Genomic DNA, 16,307 nt, shown 5'->3' on the forward strand with positions numbered 1-16,307 from the left:
TCCAACATTGCAAGATTCTACATTCAAACAAACTGTAGGGAAATGGGAGAGTCACAGATAGTTCAGATTACATGATTTTTTCTCTCAGTGCTCACTGGTCACAATGGAACAACTGCAGGTAGCTTTACCTAATTTAGAACTAGGATGGCTTTAATGAGTTCAACTGGAACATTTTCTTAGATGTTTACTTCAGGTAAAGAGACATGCAACCAGACCACTGATAGGTTTCGAGAGGGCAGTTGTGCACAAGAACAAAGGGGAAGGGAAAGGTCTCATTTTTGCATTTTATAAATGTGTGCTTGGAGCCAAAATGGGCCCACTCACAAGTTTGAAACTTCAGTGGGAAAATGGCTTACAAATTGACATTGACAGACTGGAATGGACATCTGTCTGTTCCAACAAACTGAGTAAATCAGTTTCTGTAACCTTTACAGAAACTAATTTAAAACTGTTTCATAGATGGCACAAAACATGAGTTCAACTTGCCCATATTGCTTCATCTCTGAGTCTGTATTGTTGGTGGGCTGTACCACCAACAGTATGTACTTTCACCTTTGGTGGTCATGCCCTTGAGTTCATTCATTCTGGGTCATGGGTCATCAAGAACTTTGCAGTATTACTAAAGAAGCGATACAATTTACTAGAGTTGTTTCTATTGTCTATATATGTGAGTCCCAATCTAGATGTGAAATTTAAGCCAGTTATACCTCTTCTAAGCAGACAATTGTTCAAAAAGTAGAAATGGTTGTATGGTCTGGACAAATCTACCTGATACATAAATGTGTGGTACGTTGAGCTTATGAAGAAAATCATCCACAAGATACATCTGTTGCAAGGTCTAGCAAAGCCTCAATCCTTCAGTGCCACTTGGTGGATGTTTATTAACTATACTGCATAATACCACCTGCATGAACACTTATCTAATACTACTGAATCTATTTTGACTGCTTAAACTCCTTGGTTTTTTATATTTTGAGATACCTCTGTAACAAAGTTTTGCAAACTCCATGTGACCTTGGTTAGGCTTCCTTTGTATTTTAGATCTGGATGTTGTTATATTTTGTTATTTCTGGTTCCTTTTTCCTTTCCATATACATAATAAAAAACCTTTAAAAAACACAATTTCTGGGGTATCTTTGGACCCCAGTGGGGTTTTTTTTTTGTTTCCAGAAGAAAAACGTTTAGTTGTAACTGGCTGAAATTTGGGGACATTGTACGGGTGACAATGTCCTAGAAAGACAAACCTGTAGTCTACTTATGTATAAATTACACAATCAAAAGTGCTCCTGCGGCCCAAAAGTACCCTATATTTCTGCATGATAGTTTTTAAAATGCATAACCTTGCATAGTCAATTTATCACTATTAGTTGACTGTGTTCAAATATTATAAAATATTCCAAGAATGCCACTGCGTAGATGGTAGCTTTCAATTTCAATATGGTACCATTTGTTAGCAAAAGTGATGGCTGCTTGCCTCCTAGCCCTACAGCGACCAGGGGCAAACTTAGCAGCACAGCAAAGCTTCTCCCACAACCAGGATGCATCTCCAACCAGGAACACAATCAGTCATTAGTAGCAAAGACCTCTGTTTAGTGGGTAGGTAGCCAGACTAGGCGCAAGGAGTGTCAGGTTGGACCACACACACACATTCAGGCTGCAACCTTACACATACTTACCTGGGAATGCATTCCATTTAACTCAATGTGACTTACTTTTAAGTAGACAGTACAGATTTGCATTGTCAGCCTAACTTACCTCACATGTTTACTGTGAGGAAAGGGGGAGAGAACTATGCACGTCACCCTGAACTCCTTGGGAAAGGACGGAATAAAAATGCAATAAAATAAACAATCCGTTACTCTTCTTTCAAAGTAAATATGACTGTTCCCTGTAATTATATTAACTATAATGTTAATGGGGGACTACTGCTCAACTCCTTGGCATTTATGTTATGGGGATCGTATGAGGTTTCTATTTTGTCCCCTCATGTTATTTAATATCTACATGGAACCACTGAGTGCAGTGAAATCCAGAGGTTTGAGGTGCGACGCCATCAACACAGAGATTAGGGCTGGGAAACTTGTGGGCCTTCCAGATGATTTTGGACTACAATTCCCATTTTTATGCACCCTTTCCCCTAATATATGCATTTTGTATAAATATTTGCCTGGAGAACTGCACTGCAAAATTCAGAGAACCACAAATTTCATTTTAGTTTGCATTTTAGTTCGTGTATTGTTTTGGGAAGTGTGAATTAGGTAGGTTCACATTAAAAGGGGAACTGAATTGAATTTGTCTGCCATCCCTAAGCATAACTGAATAACTGCATTCAGGTAAGGTAGCAGGCAATTGGTATTGGATACAGAACTGGGAATACTGGGAAATCTCAGCTCACTCTCTCCTTTTTCAAAGCTTACTGCTAGTCCCCATAGTTGCAAATACTGGCTTGAACCTAGTGGACAACAAAATTAATAAAATATCAGAAGCCAAAGGTAGAAGTGGGGTGGCCAAGTAAAATTTCCATTGGCTAGTAACCTGACACTTTTTGCCCCTTTCATGATAAGCAATAATATATGCAAAACAAGTATATGCAAATTTATACAATTGCAGAATTTGGATTATGCTGGCATAGAAGTATTATTTTAAAAATACACAACATGCTTATAAATTAGATGCATCTGTTTTAAGGAATATAGTTTGAACCTATGTACATAGAAACTTACTAGAATTAGTGTTGTAGAATTGTTGGGCTTATTATCTATATTTTATATTGAAATTGCTACTCCTTTTGTTTTTACTTTATGTTCTCAAACCATAAATAAGGTTTAATGTTTCTTCATTTAATATTAAATTGTAGCACAATCCTAGCCATGTTTACTCAAAGTAAATTTCAGATTTCAGTGGAGGATACTCCCATGTAAAAGACAGATTGTGTGTAACTCAACTTTTAAACAATCGAAACATTTGATGAGCCTCTCCAAAGCATATTATTGTTAACAAGGGAGAAAATAATCAACTAGATTTCTTGCAGGACTGCAAAAATAAATTTAGAGTTTGTTGCTATCTGGAATCTGGCATTGTAGGCTGCGTGGTAACCTTTATATGCATTCTTCATTCTTTTCATGAATCTCCATATGTATGGGCTGCAAATCTGACCTTTTACAATTGTAGGTTGTATGCCAAATGAGTAATTGTTTAGTGAAAAGTGCCAAACTCTGTAATACTGCATTTATGACTAAAAGTTATCCAGAACTGGCTATCATGTACACAAGCCACCAATACATTAAGGGTGCCTGGTTTTCAAATGGTAATGTAGTGCCTCTGAAAAATGCTTTTTTTTTCTATAAAAGCAAAAAGCTTTGGACTAACAATATTAGCTTACTAAACTGCTGCTGGCAACAAGTGCTGGACGTAAGCTTCCCCCTTTAGGGGGAAAATCCTCTGCACATGCATAATTTTTGACTATATCCTAAATGTAAAATTATACAATGGTCAGAGCACTTGAAAGGTCTGCCTATAAATTAATTTTCTGTTTCCCCAGCTACAAGTAACAATTCAAACAAGTAAACTTTTCTGAGGTTTACAGCTTCATGTCCATTTCTGTGTACATACAGATGAGTTAAGATGTGGACAAACCATTTTTCTGCTGTGTACCAGAACTTCAGACACATGGAAACACCAATTCCTCTACTTACTGCTCTTCTGGAACATATCAAGATCACAAATAATCCTCTTTCTTCAGGACCACAGTAACAGCTTAACAGACTCTTAAGAAACACATTGTAAAATTAAATGGGAGAGAAAAAAAATTGTGTGCTTTCACTTCCCTCCCCAGTTCCAGCCTCTTCTTGAAGCCTGTTCTTAACATTCCATAGTACCTCAGTACACTGATTTCTGAGTAATTGTTGGCTTATGAAGCACAGATGCTAATATTAAAAATTAAAATCAAGGAAACTACTGGTTTACTTGCCACATCTACAATAAGTTATGGTCAACAGAAATCTACATAAGCTAGTTCCTATCAAATTAAAATTCAAAGAGTCACCTTTAAAGCTATTAGTGTATCAAAATTCAATAATGGGCAAAAAACCTTGCGATTTAAGAACATACCTATAGTCAACAGATATTTCTATCAAACTTTAAAAAGCAGGGAAATTGGGCAGCTATAGTGAATGCACCAGGGGAGCAGGAGACCTGACCTCCTCTCTGAGATATTGGACTGCCCCACAAATTTGTAAAAATGCAAACACAATTTGGGTTGGTTTTTCACAGTCCAATCCACTTGCTGTGTAGCTTGGAAGAATTTGGTAACATGTGCCTCTGAGCATATGGGGAGTGGTGGCAATACCTGCCATCTCCAAAGATGGAGAATTACATTTTTTTATGTTTGTTGGTGTTCTTCTTGCTTTGCTTCTTTCCTGTGTTACTAATGTTTCTACAGAGAACCAAATCTAGAAAATTTTATTTCCCTCATTATTCATCCTAGAAACCTGTGTCAAATTTATTTTTATTAATTTAAAAGCCTTTTGATTGGTCAGTGTCATATGATGGTGAAGACAGCCTTTTGTGTTTCAAATTGGAGGTTATGTTCTATTTCTATTTTGGCTGCATTAACAGTTGAATCTGAAACTGCAGTTTGATGTAAAATCAGATGGATTACAATATGTTGCTACTTCAGCAATGACTCTAGCTGTTGGAAAAAACAAACTTGGCCTGCCCAAGATGCATGTTTTCGGCCTGCTATATTTAAACCACTTCATTTAAGGAAAGATGGGCATGGTCAATTAAAAACATAGAGCACACCTAGAAATTTGCTAGAATATATTTCAACTCCCGCTGTTTTATCTTGTGCAAACTGAGACACTCCTCATGTCCACTGGAGACTATTCTGCAGAACAGTCAGTAATATTATTCCACAATTGTTTTTGGAGTTTTTTAGTGTATATTTTGCAAAGTGTTGCTGTGCTTCACATATTCACAGAAACAGAAGCAACCCCCCCGATTTACTATAGTAAACATCACTAAAATTGCAAAGTAAATCAAACATATTTAAAGTGACTAGCTGAACTATATCAACTGTATCTTAATATTGTTGCTTCCTCCCTGCTAAAACAAGATCAGCACAGCACACGTCCAGAAGACCTGACCTCCTCTCTGAGATATTGTACTGCCCTACAAATTTTCAAAATGCACGTTACCAAATTCTTTCAAGCTACACCAGAAGTGGATTGGACTGTGAAAGACAAACCCAAATTGTGTTTGCATTTTTACAAATTTGTAGGGCAGTACATAAGTCGTAATCAACTCCAAGGCACATAACAACAACAACAAAGGGCAGTTCAATATCTCAGAGAGGAGGTCAGGTCTCCTGCTCCCCTGGTGCATTCACTATAGCTGCCTAATTTCCCTGCTTTTTAAAGTTTGATAGAAATATCTGTGGGCTATAGGTACATTCTTAAACCGCAAGGTTTTTTGCCTGTTCGTGAATTTCTCTGCTTTTTAATCCAGGAGGTAAGAAATGGGATTGTGTGCAAGTTTGCTGAGAATAGATTGATAATTTGCATGCTTATTGAGTTCAATGGGATTTACTCCCATGCAATCATGCTTAGGATAGGTCAAACTGACCACAGGGGATGGGGAGGGGAGAAGTAGGAGGGAGGGGAGGAATGGCAGAGGAGAGGAGGGAGGGGAGCAGGAGGAGGAGGAAGGAAGGAAGGAGAAGGGCAGGTTTCATCATTTGCATGCTTACTGAGTTCAATGAGATTTACTTCCATGCAATCATGGTTAGGATAGATAAAACTGATCATGGGGGAGATGAAGGGGGAGGGGCGAGAACAGAAGGAGGGGGAGGTGGAAGGAGGGGAGAGGAAGGTGAGGGACAAAGGAAGGGGGAGGGAAGGGGCAGAGGAAGGTGATGGGAAGAAGGAGGAGGGCAGGCTTGATCATTTGCATACTTACTGAGTTCAATGGGATTTACTCCCATGCAATCATGCTGAAGATAGGTAAATGACCATGGGGGGAGGTGGGGGAGATTGGAAGGGGATGGGGAGGGAGGAGAAGGGAGGGTGAGTTTGATCATTTGCATACTTTCTGAGTTCAATGGAATTTATTTCTTTGCAATCATGTTTAGGATAGATGAAACTGACCTGGGGAAGGAGAGGGGGAGGGGAGGAGGAGATTGTGTGGGTGGTCACTGGGTAGAGGGGAAGCACTTTTCCTTTCAAAAAGGAAAACATTGTGAACAGTATCATTGCTTTTCAGCATTTCCAGCACCCTTTTCATTCTACAGCAGGCACATGTAGCCCACCCAAATTTAAACCAAAGCTCTCCCTGGCAACATCCACACCAGGCCTTTATTTCACTTTCAACAGTCACAGCTTCTCCCAAAGAATCCTGGGAAGTGGAGTTAGTGAAGGGTGCTGAGAGTTGCTAGGAGATGCCCTGTTCCCCTCACAGAGCTTCAGTCAGAGCGGCTGACTGTTAAACCACTCTGGCCATTGGAGCTCTGTCAGGGGAATAGGAGTCTCCTAACAACACTCAGCACCCTTCAAGAACTACACTTCCCAGGATACTTTGGGGGAAGCCATGACTGTCTCAAGTGGAATATGATCTGGTGTGGGTGTGGCCCCCTGTTTAGGCAAGCCCAGCTGCTGTGAGTCTGGCTTTTAGAACACTGACAGTTGGTTCTTACTGAGCATGCTCTGAGTTATCATTGGGTTCCAGCCAAAATTTATTAAATTAATTAAAAATCAGCCAGGCATTTTTTAAACTTTTCAACTGCAGAAGATGAAGGTCAGAGTATGGGGCAAGGTCAGTAACAGGATTACAGGTACTCTGTGAATATGGCTGATTTTTAATGAATTTCAACAGATTATGAGAACTCTGACAGAGAAAAGTTCAAAAGGGCTCTGGGTTTTTTTTCTCTTTTTCACTCTGAACTCTTGATTATCTCTGACCCTTTTGTATATTGCCATGAAAATTTAGGGCATTGTTAAGCAGGCATTTCTGAGTTCAGGGCTATAAGTTTTGTAAGGTTTTGTTTTGAAATGAGTTTATGCGAAGCACCAGAATGGCATGGGGAGTATTTTCAATTTTAACACTGTGGAATGCGAAAAATCCAAGCTGGCTATAGTATACGGCCACTCTCGTGGCTGTATAATAATGCCAACTGATAATAAAGTGACAGCAGATGAGACTATGAAGCATTCCTATTGTATTAACTTTCTGAATATCCTGCAAGACTGATAAAATACTTAAAGCTTGTATTTCCTATTCTTCAAATAGCCCAATGTTTTTCTAGGATCACTTGCATGAAATGACTACAAACTCAACAGAAATTAAGAGGCTGCTTACTTCTCGGATTAATGTAATCCTTAATGGCCAATCCTGCCAGTTTGTATAAACTGAAAGATCCACGTCATTTATGATTTTAACATTGTAGACAAAAGAAGGGAGCCAGCTACTTCCCATATTTTGTCAGCATGTCTCATCAGAAGGGGTTCACTGTCTCTCATCTATGTATCATACACTGATTCTCCCCCCAACCCCCAATCAGCATAAAGGAGGAAGTACTTAGAGGTATTCTTTTCCAGGTTCCATTTAAGCTAGGGTAAAATGGTACTAACCCATCTAGGGCCTCTACCATGTCTAGGAGAGTTTGTAAAAAGCAGTTAATAGGGTATGAGGAAGAAGAGGATTCTTTAACCATCAAGAATGCTATATAACATGTCCTTTCACAGTCAAAGAAAACCACAATAACCTTCCAGTAATATTTATATTTTGCCATACAAATGAAAAAGAGGTGCTTTATCATGCCTGATATTGTTCAAAGTCTCTTACTGTTGACTTCAGTCCACTGCAATACATTGATTGTGATACATTCAGTTTCTGAAAGAGTAACTTATGAATCAACAGAAATGTACTGCTTAAAAATCAGCACGAGCAATTTCTTTAGCTGTCCACTTGTGAAATAATTTAAAACCATACTTAATACTTACTGTGAATTTGTCTCTTGATGTCCTTTGAAGGATCAAGCCAATTCTAAAAAAAAAAAAAAAAGGAATTATATAAGGTGGGGAAAGTGGGAGATGAGCATGGGATGCTTAACATGTATTTTATATACTGCTCTATACAACTTTAAGTTATTGCTATTCTTTCAAAATCAGCCTGCAGTGTCTTTGAGCTCAAGATTTAAAATCAGGTCCCTTCAAATATCATTGATGTTCTTCCTTCTCTTTGCATACAAATGCTTTTGAAAAATCTATTCCTGGCAAAGCATATAACTTCCTCCCATTCCATTCCATATAAAAAAAGGCGTAAGTCACCATGGTTTGCAATATCTCCCTCTATATTGTTGCTGTTGTTATGTGCCTTCAAGTCGATTACGACTTATGGCAACCCTATGAAACAGTGACCTCCAAGAGCATCTGTCATGAACCACCCTGCTCAGATCTTGTAAGTTCAGGTCTGTGGCTTCCTTTATGGAATCAATCCAACTCTTGTTTGGCCTTCCTCTTTTTCTACTCCCTGCTGTTTTTCCCAGCATTATTGTCTTTTCTAGTGAATCAGGTCTTCTCATGATATGTCCAAAGTAAGATAATCTCATCATTTTAGCTTCTAGTGACAGTTCTGGTTTAATTTGTTCTAACACCCAATTATTGGTCTTTTTCACAGTCCATAGTATGCACCAAGCTCTCCTCCAACACCACATTTCAAATGAGTTGATTTTTCTCTTATCTGTTTTTTTCACTGTCCAACTTTCACATCCATACATAGAAATCGGGAATACCATGGCCTGAATGATCCTGACTTTGGTGTTCAGTGATACATCTTTGCATTTGAGGACCTTTTCAAGGTCTCTCACAGCTTCCCTACCCAGTCCTAGCCTTCTTCTGATTTCTTGACTGTTGTCTCCATTTTGCTTAATGACTGTGCCGAGGTATTGATAATCCTTGACAAGTTCAATGTCCTCATTGTCAACTTTAAAGTTACATAAATCTTCTGTTGTCATTACTTTAGTCTTTTTGACATTCAGCTGTAGTCCTGCTTTTGTGCTTTCCTCTTGAACTTTCATCAGCATTCTTTTCAAATCATTACTGGTTTCTGCTGAGTATGGTATCGTCTGCATATCTTAAATTATTGATATTTCTCCCTCCAGTTTTCATACTTTCAACTTGGTCCAATCCTGCTTTCTGTATGATATGTTGTGTACAGATTAAACAAATAGGGTAATAAAATACACCCCTGTCTCACACCGTTTCTGATGGGAACCAATCGGTTTCTCCATATTCTGTCCTTACAGTAGCCTCTTGTGCAGAGTATAGGTTGCACATCAGGACAATCAGATGCTGTGGCACCTCCATTTCTTTTAAAGCATTCTATAGTTTTTCATGATCTACACAGTCAAAGGCTTTGTTGTAATCTATAAAGCACAGGGTGAATTTCTTCTGAAATTCCTTGGTCCATTCCATTATCCAACATATGTTTGCGATATGATCTCTGGTGCCTCTTCCCTTTCTAAATCCAGCTTGGACATCTGGCACTTCTCGCTTCTTATATGGTAAGAGCCTTTGTTGTAGAATCTTGAGCATTACTTTACTTGCATGGAATATTAAGGCAATAGTTCGATAATTACTGCATTCCCTGGGATCCCCTTTCTTTGGAATTGGGATAATATTGAACGCTTCCAGTCTGTGGGCCATTGCTTAGTTTTCCATATTTCTTGACAAATTTTTGTCAAAATTTGGAGAGATTCAGTTTCAGTAGCTTGTAGCAACTCTATTGGTATGCCATCTGTTTCTGGTGATTTGTTTCTTCCAAGTATTTTAAGAGCAGCTTTTACCTCACATTCTAAAATTTCTGGTTCTTCATCATACGGTTCTTCCGTGAACAAATCTGTCCAGAGTTCTTCTGGCTCTCTGTCAATGAAGTTTAAAGCCTCAAATCTGTTCCTTATTTGATAGTTATATTCTTCTGGGATGTTATTTAAATTGTATTTTGGCATTATGATTGCTTTGTTGTTGTTCTTTAGCTTTACTCTGATTTTCGATACAACCAGTTCATGATCTGTACCACACTCTACTCCTGGTCGTTTTTGCAGTAAGTATGGAACTTCTCCATCTTCTACTACCAATTATATAATCAATTTGATTCCTATCTCGACCATCTGGTGATGTCCACATGTACAGTCGTCTTTTCGGTTGCTCAAAAAATGTGTTGGCAAGAAACAAATTATTGGCTTCACAGAATTCAATGTCTTTCTCCTGCATCATTTCTGTTTCCTAAGCCACATTTCCCCACAATTCCTAGTTGTTCCCTACTTTTGCATTCCAGTCCCCCATGATTATCCGCATATCTTGTTTTGATGTGTGATCAATTTCCTCCTGTACTTCTGCATAAAATCTCTCCAATTCTTCTTCTTCTGCGTTTGACGTTGGAGCATAGACTTGGATGATGGTTATGTTAATAGGTTTCCCATTGAATCTCATTGATATCACTCGCTCAGACCTTGTGTTGTAGCTCCTAATTGCTTTTGCTACATCACTTCTCACTATTAAAGCAACCCTGTTTCTTCTTCATTTCTCATTTCCTGCATAAAATATTTTGTAGTTGCCCGATTGAAAATGTCCCATTCCCACCCATTTTAATTCACTCACGCCAAGTATTGTAATGCTGATACGCTCCATTTCTTGCTTGACAATGTCTAACTTTCCCTGGTTCATGCTTCTCACATTTCATGTTCCTATTGTGTGCGTCATACAACTCCGGACTCTCCTTTCGCATCTGTGCGCATCAGCCTCTGGGCTTCCTTTCGGCTTTGACGCAGCTGCATCATTACTCACAGCGCTATTCGTACTTGTCCTTTGTTCTTCCCCAGTGGCTCGGTGACTGCCTTCTGACCTGGGGGTCTCATCTTCCAGCACCATCTGGTGTTGTATTTTGGATACTCTGTTCATAGGGTTTTCGTGGTAAGAGGTATTCAAAGGTGGTTTATCATTGCCTTCCTCTGAGTTTGGATGCATCTTAGTCTGGTGTCTCAGCTTTGACCATTCTGCCTTGGGTGCCCCTGCTAGGAGTCAAGCCTCTTGGTCTAGACTCCTGACGGCATTGCTCTCAGCTTCTTCAACACTCTCAAACCCCCTCACCATGTTAAGGTTGCATCCTACAGGGATTTATTTGCCTTAAGGGATATATTTGCCTACAACTGAATGATAGACTGCTAGGTATACAAGATACCAGTATCTTTACAAGATACTGACTGCCTCTTTATTGTACAATTGTAAATGTTACAAAAAGCTAACAAAATGGTATCATCTAATCAGAAAGCTGAATATATTATGCATCTTATCCTTAATGTGATTCTCCCCCCCCCACACACACACACAAATATATAGTAGTATGACTGTCTAAGATAGGTGTGTGGTCTGAGGAAGTAACTCTCCATTATGCAGCTATGTGATGGTTCCATATTCTGAGTATTACTTTGTCACTGCGAAGTGATACTAAGGGATTTGAAGGGAGAAGCAGGCTGGGAAGGTAATGTGATTTATTTTTTCCTTGTCTGTTGTCTTCTCCCCAGCTAGGGATCCTGACCAGTGTTTGTGACAAAAACAAAGGCCTAGACTGGGTGAGGGGGAAATGTACACGGTGTTACTGTGGGGGAGTTGTTGAGCAGCAGAAGCAGACAACGGAAGGTTTACCCCAGGAGTGGAAAATCTCCACATTATTGGACCACATATTATTGGACCCTCCACATGTTATTAGACCACAACTCCCTGACCATTGGCTATGCTGGGACTGATGGAAGCTGGAGTCCAATCTGAAGAGCACATAGTTACCCATCCCAGTTTACATGTTCCTTCCTCTAGTCACTTCTGCCCTGCAAACCATTGCCTCCTCATGAGGAATAGAACAGACAGAAAGAAGGCAAAGAAAATTAAAATTAAAGAATTCCAAAGTTCTAGAAAACGTTTTGTAGGATGCAGCTTTGGTGGCTCACCCAAGGCATGTGTATAACATGAGGGACATTATTATTATTTATTATTGAATTTATATCCTGCCCTTCTCCCCAGAAGGAGCCCAGGGCGGCAAACAGGCAATAAAATATCTGTAAAACATTTTAAAAACAAAACATCTTAAAACATATTTTCTTTAAAAACATCTTTAAAAACAATTCCAACACAGATGCAGACTGGGATAAAGTCTCTACTTAAAATGCTTGTTGAAAGAAGGTCGTCAGCAGGCACCAAAAAGGCAACCAAGACAATGCTTGTCTAATATTTAAGAGGAGGGAATTCCAAAGAGTAGGTGTCACAACACTAAAGGTCTGCTTCCTACGTTGTGCGGAACAGACCTCCTGAAAAGATAGTATCTGCAGGAGGCCCTCACCGCCAGAACGCAGTGAGTGACTGGGTATATATGGGGTGAGATGATTTTTCAGGTATCCTGGTCCCAAGCTACATAGGGTTTTATACACTGAAACCAACAGTTTGAATTTAGTAGCTAATGGGCAGCCAGCAGCAGGGTAAAATGTTGGTGATGTACAGTGAGTAGTTGCAACACCGCATTTTGCACCAGTTGCAGCTTCCTGACCAACCTCAAGGGCAGCCCCACATAAAATGCATTATAGTAATCCAGTGCATGAACGACAATGGTTGGGCTATCCTGGTCTAGAAATGGACGCAGCTGTCCCACCAGCTTAAGATGGTAAAAGCCTCCTAGGACTCTAGCAACGAAGATGGATCCATGAGCATCTCAGACTATGAACCTGCTCTTCCAAAGGGAGTATGACCCCATCCAAAGCAGGCACTGGCTGATTATCTAGACTCAGGAACCACCTACCCACAGTGCCCCTGTCTTGATAGGATTCGGACTCACTTTATTGGTCCTCATCTAACCCACCACCAAGTGCAAGCACTGGTCCAGAGTTTGCATGGCCTCTCCCAATTAATATATTACCAAGAAATAGAGCTGAGTATCATCAGTGTACTGCTGACACCTTATTCCAAACCTCCTAATGACCACTCCCAAAAGCTTTATATTGATGTTAAACAGCATTGGGAACAAGATGATACCCTGCAGCAACCAACAGCTCAACTGCCAAGGGCAACAGACAATCACCCAATGCTATTCTCTGTAATTGACCCTGGAGATAGCTGTTAACCACTGTGCCTCCAATACACATCTCACCAAGTCAGCTCAGAAGGATACCATGGTTAATGGTATCAAAAGATGCTAAAAGATCAAGAACAGGGTCTCATTCCCCTTGTCCTTCTCCCAATAAAGGTCATCCATTAGGGTGACCAAGGCCAGACCTGGAATGGGTAGAGATAATTTGTTTTATACAAGATTATTGTGCCACAGCCCTCTTGATCACTTTCCTAAAAAGGTATTTGCAACCGGGCAGTAGTTGTCACAAACCAATCGGTCCACAGTGGGCTTTTTCAGGAGTGGATGGATCACCACCTCTTTCAGGGCAGCCAAGGCTACTCCCACAAAGATGGGTTGAACACAATCTGGATCCACTCAGTCATACCCCCTCTGCAAGCTTTAATTAGCCAAGAAGGGCACAGGTCGAGAAGAGACATTGCTGGTCACATTGTCACAAGCACCTTGTTCATGTCACCTCACTGGTCACTACAGTGAAAGTGAATGAGGTGTCAAGATTGCTATAGAGGTGAGCAACTTTACCCTCAAACTGCCTTGCCAACAATTCTCAGAGGGCTTCTGAGGGGTCTAAAACTCTATTTCCCAGAGTAGATGTTAACAGACCACAGACAATACAAAAAAGCTGCACTGACGGCTGCTTGAGGATGCAATGGAGGCACAGAACTGTGCCCTCTTTACTGCCAAACAGTAGGCCTTGTTATGTTGCATTACTCGTGCCATTTATACTCTAGCCATCGTCCAGCCTGTTTCATTGCCTGTGGTTCACTGGTGTACCAAAGCGCAAAATGTGTTCCACAATGCCGGACAGGGTGCTCAGGGGAACCATATCAAGAGCCTGACATGTCTCATTGTTCCACAACATGACAAGGGCTTCAACAGGGTCACCTGCTCTATCTACTGGAACCCGTTCCCAAGTTATTCAGGAATCCAGTAGACTCCATTAGTCTTAATCTGTCCACCACTCCTGCAGAGGAGGATCAGAACCCTAAGACCAAACTCTACTGGGAAGTGATCTGACCATAACAATGGGGTGACATCTACCCCCCCTCCTCTCCAGACCACCCCTTTCTCCATCTGGAACAAAAAATAAAATCGAGGGTATACCCTGTCCTATGTGTGAGACAGGTGACAACCAGAGACAGCTCCATGGTCGTCATGAAGGCCATGAAGTCCCAAGCCAGAACACTAGAGGCAGCCTCAGCACAGAATTACCCAAGACTATCATTCTGGGCTACTCCACCACTGCAGCCAAGACAGCCTCTGCCAGCCAATCAGAGAAACTGCTGGGCAGCAGGGTGGACAGTACACCAGCAGCAATCCTAGTTTATTGTCTCCTTGGCCTGACAACAGCTGCAGGCCCTCATAACCAGCTCCAAGACTGAGTGGTTTTCTGGTGACAGAGGTGGAAGTTCTGTGGACTGATGATGCACCAAGTGTCCAGGTGGGCAAAGCTGGCTCAGATCAGTTTCTCCCAGCTCACTCACATCTAGGTCTCAGTAATACACACCAGATTGGCACACTCTCATCCATGATCAAATGAATGTGTACCAATTTAATGTTAAACAACAGCACACACAGGCCAGGGTGCACAGCAAACGAGCAACCAGGAAGCCCTCCATGAGAGGAGGAGGAGGAGCAAGGAACAAGGAGTAGATAGCTTTTCTGTTATCTTCCACTTTCCATCTTCAAGAATGGAACTAGAATGGATATTCTATTTTCCATTTTCAAAAAGTTTTGCTTCCTGAGATGTTGCTTTGCATACACATAGAAAACATGGAACAAGCAGTTCTCACCTTAGTCTTAAAAAATGTGCACTTATTTTCAACAGTCCTGATTACCTTACTCTCCAGTTAAAGTAAAAACAAATAAAGAGGGTACTCTGTGCTTCTAACACATGATCCATTTTAGGAAATCCAGTTTTGCATAATTAGATGTTGATGCCTTAAGTACCATTTACTCTAAAGAGGATCCATAATCTGTGCACCTTATTTGATCATCTTCTACAAGTATTGGTGTGAAGAGTTAACTGAGATCAACTGTCCCATGGGAAGGATTCTAGGAAAGGGGGGGCAGGCAAAATACTAAGGGCCTGCTTCAACTGCACCCCACCACCACCACTAAGGCACCCTGCCCATAAGACATTCATTTGCCCTTTGGAAAGGAACCTCAACACTTTTTAGTATGCTATTCACTAATAGGCAAAAAACCCTTGTGTTGCGCCCCAGGCGCAAGAGGAGTTAGCTCAGGGAGAGGAGTCAGATGAGGACGAGGTCCCTGGGAGTGTTGAAGGAAGAGGGAGCGCAGTCAGCCCGCAGACTCCATCGGCCAGCACCCCCATATTGAGGCAGTTCCAGCTCCGCTTGCGAGCCCCACACCTGAGCCATTGGGAAGCGAACCCTCACGCGTCCAACCACACTCCCATGGGAATCCCTGCCTGGCACTTCAAACGCTTCCCCGGCAACCAGCTTCCTGCTCCCTGAAGCCAAGCCATTGCCTAGCAAAGCCCCACTGTCAGATGGGCCATCGGAGGCTAGCCCCCCTCACCCCGTGCGAGACGGCGCAAGAAAAGGGACCTTGAGAGGGTGGAACTTCGGAGGAGCTGTCGTTTATGGGCGAAGACCTTCCCTAATTAAGCAGGTGCCTGCCCAGGCTCTTGTGCTGATTCAGCTCTCCCCACATGCTGCAGAGACTGTTTAGGTAGCTTAGCTAGGGAAAGTAGTGAGCTAGAGTAGACAGGTTTATGAAGCGCACTGCTCTGGATGTAACCATCAGCTGAATAAAACATGAATTGAACCAAGCCTTGCCTCCGTCTCGTCTCTGGGCAGAACACCTTGCGGTTTAAGAATGTACCTACCATCAGATATTTCTATCAAACTTTAAAAAGCAGGGAAATTGGGCAGCTATAGTGAATGCACCAGGGGAGCATGAGACCTGACCTCCTCTCTGACATACTGTACTGCGCTACAAATTTGTAAAAATGCAACCACAATTTGGGTTGGTCTTTCACAGCAGGCAGGAGGGAGGGGAGGAGGAGGGCAGGTTTGATCATTTGCATGCTTATTGAGTTCAGTAGGATTTATTTCTGTGCAGTCATGGTTAGGATTGGTGAAACTGACATGAGGGAGGTGGAGGAGAGGAAG

At 41.2% G+C, this 16,307-nt stretch overlaps 1 protein-coding gene across 10 annotated transcripts in view; it reads right to left on the reverse strand.

Annotated features, from left to right (window-relative positions):
* EPB41L2 (erythrocyte membrane protein band 4.1 like 2) overlaps nucleotides 1–16,307 on the reverse strand; it is a 194,806-nt gene that overhangs the window by 66,099 nt on the left and 112,400 nt on the right. For all 10 annotated transcript variants that reach the window (XM_061623840.1, XM_061623837.1, XM_061623838.1 and 7 more), the window contains one exon: nucleotides 7,998–8,040. In XM_061623840.1, the coding sequence (XP_061479824.1) occupies nucleotides 7,998–8,040 (43 nt within the window). The remainder of the gene's footprint in view (nucleotides 1–7,997; nucleotides 8,041–16,307) is intronic.

Source organism: Rhineura floridana, chromosome 4 (assembly GCF_030035675.1).
Source record: "Rhineura floridana isolate rRhiFlo1 chromosome 4, rRhiFlo1.hap2, whole genome shotgun sequence".
Lineage (NCBI taxonomy): Eukaryota > Metazoa > Chordata > Lepidosauria > Squamata > Rhineuridae > Rhineura > Rhineura floridana.